Genomic DNA, 7559 nt, shown 5'->3' with positions numbered 1-7559 from the left:
ATTTTAATAATTGCTTTGTTTGTTAAATGAGCAGTGGCCCCTAGGAAAAACGTGGAATGTATATCTGAGTCTGCCATTTCATAAGTAAGTCCCTTCCTGTTGGATTAAGGTGTGCATTTATCACATAAGGTTTTAATGTTACAGGTTGGCCTTCTGGTTCCTCACATGGGTATATTTGAACACTTTGATAGACTTCTTGTACTTTAGTTTGAGAAACTCCCACAATTTAGCAAGAGACCTTTTGTATAGGTCAGGATTTGGGCCATAAGTGTTTGGAAATAATAGTAATATCAGATCCAGTGTTGAGGAGACCAGAAAATCTTTTACCATTAATTTTGATATTTATATTTGGTCAGGCATAATCAGATACCAATGATGTCCATAAGGATTGTTTTTGATCTGTACTGCTGAATCCACCTGTCTGTACATTATTAGAGGAGTTAATAGAAACATAAGGCAAAAGAAGCAATTGAGCAATTTTGTCCCCCTTTTTGAATTGCCATAGAATCTGAGATGACATCATAATTTGAATCTCTCCTTTATAATCTGAATCAATTATCTCAGGGTGAACAGTAATTCCTTTAGTAGTCAAACTAGATTGGCCAAGTAAAAGACCAAAGGTTTATGGGAGCAGGGGTCCAAAAAGTCCGGTAGGTACTCTAGGAGGGACTGCTTGAGGGTAAAGGAAAAAAATCATTTAGGGCTGGTATATCGATGGCAGCGAGGGCAGATTCTTGGAAGTTTTTATTAGCCTTCTTAGGGCAGTCCCTTTTTAAATGGTTTTTATCTCCACATGTAAAGCATGCTTCATTTCCCTTTCTAAAGGCAGCAGCCATTGTCTCAGCTAGCATTTGCATCTTTTGAGTTTCTGATCCTAGATTGCGACAAGCCCTCAAATAATCAGTAATAGTCCCAGTCTCACCAATTGGAGCAATAGCTTTTTGACATTCCTGATTTGCATTCTCATAAGCAAGTAATTTCTCTAGCTGTTTTTTGGTTTCTTCTCCGATTACAGTACAGGAAATAGCAGTTTCTAATCTAGCTAAAAAATCAGCATAATTTTCATTAGGTCCTTGTAACATTTTAGTGTAGCTACCTGTAGGCTCTCCTTGAAGAGTAATTCGATCCCAAGCTTCAAGGGCCACTGTTTTTAATTTGCATGCAACAAGGGAGGGCATTGTATTTGAGCTTCTATGGTACCAAATTGTCTGGCGCCAGTTAACATTTCAAAAGTAATTTGGTTTTGGGGAGTGCCAGCTCGATCATTCTTGTTAGCATGATCTCTGGCTATATCATGAAACCACATTATCCATTGAAGATATTTTCCTAGTTTAAGGAGAGCGTTTATTAAAACTCACCAATCATAGAGAATAATTTCCAATAGAAGAGGCCACAATACTTAGAAGCTCTTTAGTAAAAGGCGAATGTGGGCCATACATAGTTATAGCCTTTTTCATCTGTTGCATGTAAAAAAAAAAATTAATACATTCATATTGAGGTATTATGTGCCCTTGAGAGTCAGGATTTCTTAAAACTGGAAAGGCAGAGAAACCATTGGCTTCAGAGATTTGTGATTGCAAAGCCAGTAATTCAGAGAGCCTCTGTCGTGGAGGAGAGAGAGTAACTGCTGATTTTTTGCAAATATGAGTCTGTGTTAAGGACTTATCATTATTATTTAAAAAAGTATTGCCGGTTTTGGTGTCAAAAGGTGTCTCGGAAGAGTCATTATCAGAATTATTAGGTTCCAGCAAAGGAGAGACTTTTGGAGTTGAGCCTGTTGGCAGAGGAGGAGCATTTGGAGTAGCCGGGATAGGATTAGTAGGAAAATTTTGAAATATTTTATGTTGTTTTAATTGGACCTTTTGTAAAGTTTTATCATTTAATTTATATTCATGTAATAAGTGTTCTGTCAGTTGTCGAATATTGGGAGGGCTAGAATTTACCTTGAAATGGCAGAATTACAGCTTTAATGAGAGCCCATAGGGGCCAGAAATCAATTGGAATATTTTTTCCCTTCCTGATGGCTCGTTCAACATTTCTTTGACCTGGTGCCAAGTTTCTAAATCGAAACTGCCTTTATCAGGTAACCAAGGATTACATTTAACCAGTGTTTGAAAGCAAGCCTCTATTCATTGGCATGAAACCAAAAGTCCCTGAGCTTTAAACAAATGGTGAAGTAAAGTAGAGAAATGATGGGGCTTTCCAGCCGTTTGACCCGTGTCTTAGTACTTACCGACCTCAATAGGCCCGGAGTCACTCCATCCGAAATGCCACGTATGCCAAGTCCCTGTTCTGGAACCACTTGTTGAGGTCCTTTTATGGACCGGAACCTGGCGGTCTGGAGTCGACGATAAGAAAGTGAAAGAGAGACAGAGAAAAAGAAAGAAAGAAAGACACGAAGACCCAAGCTCTGATGGAGCAAAGGTGCTTTAATGATCTTTCTGTGAGTATATATAGGTTGTTGTACAAGAAATTTGTTTCGACAAGGATAAAGATCAGAAAACCAAACGTACAGCAACCGTTACCAAGGGAACAGGGATTAATAATGGTCACAAGGTCAGGAGACAATCCATATCTCAAGAAAAAGGATCGAGACTAAGCAATTTTGTCATAAGGAGAATGTTTACTGAAGGAGATTCAAGCCTGTCTCATCCTATGACCGCAGTCCTGGGAGTGGCATGCCATTCCACTGGCTTCTGGCAACAGAAACTGATAAAGAACAGAGGATTTATGAAAAACAGCATGTAGGAATCCTCTTGTTAAACATTCCCTGATAGGTCCCATTTGTTTATTTTGTTTTTATTTCCATTATTCTGGGAGATGGATCAAAAGAGATATTGCTTTGATTTATATCAGAGAATGTCCTGCTTATGATTTCCTCCAGGAGTTTTACAGTGTCTGGTCTCACATTAAGGTCTTTAATTCACTTTGAGCTGATTTTTGTGTATGGTGTTAAAGAATAATTTCATTTTTTTCCATGTAGCTGTCCAGTTTTCCCAGCATCACATGTTGAAGAGACTGTCTTTCCAACCTTGTGCAGCCTGCCTACTTTGTCGTAGACTAATTGACCATAGATGCATGGGTTTATTTCTGGGTTTTCTATTCTGCCTCACTGATCTATATTTCTGCTTTTGTGCCACTGCCACATTGTTTTGATGACTGTAGCTTTGTAGTATTGTTTGATTCCCAGCTTTAGGTTGCTTCCCTCTGCCTTTTTCTCCTCACAGTAGACACAGGCCATCCATGGAACAAGAAAACCAAACAGCAGTCTCAGAATTCCTCCTCCTGGGACTCTCAGAAAAGCCAGAGCATCAGATCTTCCTCTTTGGGCTCTTCCTGCCCATGTACCTGGTCACCATCTTTGGAAACCTGCTCATCATCCTGGCCATCATCACAGACTTACACCTCCACACGCCCATGTACTTCTTCCTCTCCAACTTGTCCCTCATCGACATCTTCTTCTCTTCCACCACTGTCCCCAAAATGCTGGTGAACCTCTGGACTCAGAGCAAAGCCATCCCCTTTGCAGGCTGCCTTGCCCAGATGTATGCCTTCCACCTGTTTGGGACCATGGACAGCTTCCTCCTGGCTGTGATGGCCATTGATCGGTTCATGGCCATTGTCCACCCTCTGCACTACTTGGCCATCATGAGTCCCCGTGTGTGTGGGCTGCTAGTGGTGGGGTCGTGGCTGATCACCAACCTCCAGTCCATTGTCCACACCAGCCTCATGGCTCAGTTGACCTTCTGTGCTGCCTCTGAAATCCCCCACTTCTTCTGTGACCTCATGCCCCTGCTGAAGCTCTCCTGCTCAGACACACACACCAATGAGCTAGTGATCTTTGCTTTCGGCATTGTGATGGGCATCAGCCCCTTAGTGTGCAAAGTCTTCTCTTATACTTGCATTTTTCGGACGATCTTCAGGATCCCTTCTGCTCTGGGCAAATGGAAAGCCTTCTCCACTTGTGGCTCACACCTCACCGTGGTGACACTATTCTATGGCACCATCTTTGCTGTGTACCTGCAGCCAGCATCTCCCACTTCCTCCCAGAAGGATAAGGCAGCTGCCCTGATGTATGCTGTGATCATTCCCATGCTGAACCCCTTTATCTACAGCCTAAGGAACAAGGACATGAAGGCAGCCCTGAGGAAGCTGGGTGGCAAAGTAGCACCCATCAGTCCTAGGGCAGAATAGCTGTTCGGCACCTGCCATGTTCCAGGGCCACAGTTCAGTGCATGGAACACTGAAACACATCCATTGCTTCTGTCAAGGCATTCAGAGTCTGGTATGGAATAGAGATCTGTCAACAAATCATCACAGGTCGACATGGTAAATGTGTCTGTCATAAGAGATGAATGAAGCACTGCAGGAAAGAAAAGATGTGTATTTTCCCCCATGGTTTATCTTCCTCCTGAAGGTTAGAGTAGGAGATTTTGAAGTAGCCTTAAATTGGCCTTTCTGGGGTGTCTTATAGAAATGGTACATGGATAATCCTAGTTGAATGAAAGATTCAGTTCAGTTCAGCCGCTCAGTCATGTCCGACTCTTTGCGACCCCATGAATTGCAGCACGCCAGGCCTCCCTATCCATCACCAACTCCCGGAGTTCACTCAAATTCACGTCCATCGAGTCGGTGATGCCATCCAGCCATCTCATCCTCTGTCATCCCCTTCTCCTCCTGCCCCCAATCCCTCCCAGCATCAGAGTCTTTTCCAATGAGTCAACTCTTCGCATGAGGTGGCCAAAGTACTGGAGTTTCAGCTTTAGCATCATTCCTTCCAAAGAACACCCAGGACTGGTCTCCTCTAGAATGGACTGGTTGAATCTCTTTGCAGTCCAAGGGACTCTCAAGAGTCTTCTCCAACGCCACAGTTCAAAAGCATCAATTCTTTGGCGCTCAGCTGTCTTCACAGTCCAACTCTCACATCCATTAGCTATACTCAATTTTAATGAAGATCTTCATCTGCAATAAAGATAATGTGGAAGCAACCTAAATGTCCATCAACAGAGGAATGGATAAAGAAGATGTGGTATATTTATACAATGAAATATTACTCAGCCATAAAAAGGAGCAAAAAAGTACCATTTGCAGAGGTGTCAATGCACCTAGAGACTGTCATACAGAGTAAAGTAAGTCAGAAAGAGAAAAGCGAGTATCATATAGTATCACTTATATGTGGAATATAGAAAAACTGGTACAGACGAATTTATTTGCAAAGCAGAAATAGAGACACAGACATAAACAACAAACGTATGCACACCAGGCGGGCAGGGGAAGTAGGATGACTGGGAGATAGGGACTGACATATATACACTATTGATACTATGTGTAAAATAGTAATAACTATTTAGTAATAACTAAATAGGATAACTAATGAGAACCTACTGTATAGCACAAGGAACACTGCTCAGTGCTCTGCAGTAACATACATGGGAAGAAAGTATAAAAGAGATGGGATATATGTATATGTGTAACTGATTTGCTTTGCTGAACAGCAGAAACTAACACAATATTTAAAGCAACTATACTCCAGTAAAAGTAAAAAATAAATAAATGGTCTGTGTCTTAAAAAAAAAAAAGTGTGTTACATATCGACCAATTACATCACCATGCTTCCTAAGTGACTGGAGGAAGGACTCTGAGAACATGAGATGAGCTCACTTGCTTTCCGATTCAGCAGTCATCAACCTCGATCTCACAGGGGGCCTAGTGGTCCTGACTTTGCATGGGGATTAATGTCATCAACAGGCCTCCCCTGTGCCCCAGATTGGGACATAGGAGATGCTGGCATTGGATAATGGAGATCGTGATTCAGCAGGCTGACAGTGGACCCTGGAATCTGCCTTCTTGACAGGCTCTCCAGGTGGTCCTGAAGCAGGCGGCACACAGACCACAGCGGGAGGACACTGGCTCCGAACTACCCACAGAGTCCATGTGTTTCCTGTGATTCCATCGCACGGTTCCAAATCCAATATGATTCTATAGGCGCTGTCAGCAACAAGTGGATGCGGTGGGCTAGGCTACATGAAGAGGTTGGATTGGGGGCTGAACTGTGTCCTCCACAAAGATATGTCGCAATCTAACCCCTAGTACCTCAGAAAGTGACCATTTCTGAAAATAGGGTCTTTGCAAGGTAATCAAGTTATAACGAGGTCATTAGGGTCTTAATCCACTGTGACTGGCATCCTTATAAAACAAGGTAGAATTTGGACACAGACATGCACCCACAGAAAAATCCATGTGAAGATGAAGGAAGAGATCAAGGTGATGCTTCTAAAAGCCAAGGGATGCCAGAGACTGCCACCAAACCAAAATCTTAGAGAGAGGCATGAACAGATTCTTCCTCACAGTTCCCAGAAGGAACTCTGTGTGTGCGTATGTGTGTGTGTGTGTTTATGTCTGCGTAGAAACTCTGGAAGGTTACACAAAAGCCACTAAGAGAGATTATTCATTGAGGGGCCTTGATAAGAACTGGATGAATAAGGACCTGGATTGGGGAACAACATTTCATTATTCCATTGCACGAATTTTTTTTTATTTTATTGAGTAATTTTATTGTTAGTTTCAGGTGAACAGCAAAGTGACTGAGTAACACATATACATATATCCATTCTTTTTCAGTGGGCAGCTGAAAAGAAAGAAAGCTGAGCGCCGAAGAATTCATGCTTTTGAACTGTGGTGTTGGAGAAGACTCTTGAGAGTCCCTTTGACTGCAAGGAGATCCAACCAGTCCATTCTGAAGGAGATCAGCCCTGGGATTTCTTTGGAAGGATGATGGCAAAGCTGAAACTCCAGTACTTTGGCCACCTCATGTGAAGAGTTGACTCATTGGAAAAGACTCTGATGCTGGGAGGGATTAGGGGGCAGGAGGAGAAGGGGACGACAGAGGATGAGATGGCTGGATGGCATCACCAACTCGATGGATGTGAGTCTGAGTGAACTCCAGGAGTTGGTGATGGACAGGGAGGCCTGGCGTGCTGTGATTCATGGGGTTGCAAAGAGTCGGACACAACCGAGTGACTGAACTGAACTGATTCTTTTTCAGATTCTTTTACCATATAGATTATTATACAATATTGAGTAGAAAGTGCCTGTGCTATACAGTAGGTCCTTATTGATTATCTGTTTTATACATAGTAGTGTGTATATATTAATCCCAAACTCCTAATTCATTCCTCCTGCCCCACATTTCCATTTGGTAATCATAAGTTTGTTTTTGAACTTTGTGATTTGTTTCTGTTTTGCAAACAGTTTCACTTAGCTTCACTTGTAATGCATGAGCTCAGTTACTTCAGTCGTGTCCAACTCTTTGTGACCCCATGGACTGTAGACCTTCAGGCACCTTTGTCCATGGAATTCCCCTGGCAAGAATACTGGAGTAGGTTGCCATGCCCTCCTCCAGGGGACCTTCCTGACCCAGGGATCAAACCCACATCTCTTACATCTCCTGCATTGACAGGTGGGTTCTTTACCACTAGTATCACCATAGTTTTACTTATATTAGTTTCACTTATAATACTTTCACTTCACTTGTATCATTTTTTAGGTTCCACATTTAA

The 7559-nt window shown here is 42.4% G+C and overlaps 1 protein-coding gene across 1 annotated transcript; it reads left to right on the top strand.

Moving 5' to 3' along the window:
- The first annotated feature begins 2481 nt into the window (after positions 1-2481).
- Positions 2482-4194, top strand: LOC147368243 (olfactory receptor 1I1-like). Its single transcript, XM_086413593.1, has one exon. It carries the CDS (start codon positions 3244-3246, stop codon positions 4192-4194), a length of 951 nt encoding a protein of 316 aa, XP_086269719.1. The 5' UTR covers positions 2482-3243.
- The last annotated feature ends 3365 nt before the right edge of the window (positions 4195-7559 follow it).

This window comes from Bos grunniens, chromosome 7 (assembly GCF_055505025.1).
Source record: "Bos grunniens cultivar Pamir isolate PY7600 chromosome 7, Bosgru_T2T1.0, whole genome shotgun sequence".
In the NCBI taxonomy this organism is placed as follows: domain Eukaryota; kingdom Metazoa; phylum Chordata; class Mammalia; order Artiodactyla; family Bovidae; genus Bos; species Bos grunniens.
This window is presented reverse-complemented; position numbering and strand designations above follow the sequence as displayed.

What these genes read in the sequence shown, in the direction of transcription:
- LOC147368243 (XM_086413593.1), top strand. Translation starts at nt 3,244, where the DNA reads ATGGAACAAGAAAACCAAACAGCAGTCTCAGAATTCCTCCTCCTGGGA.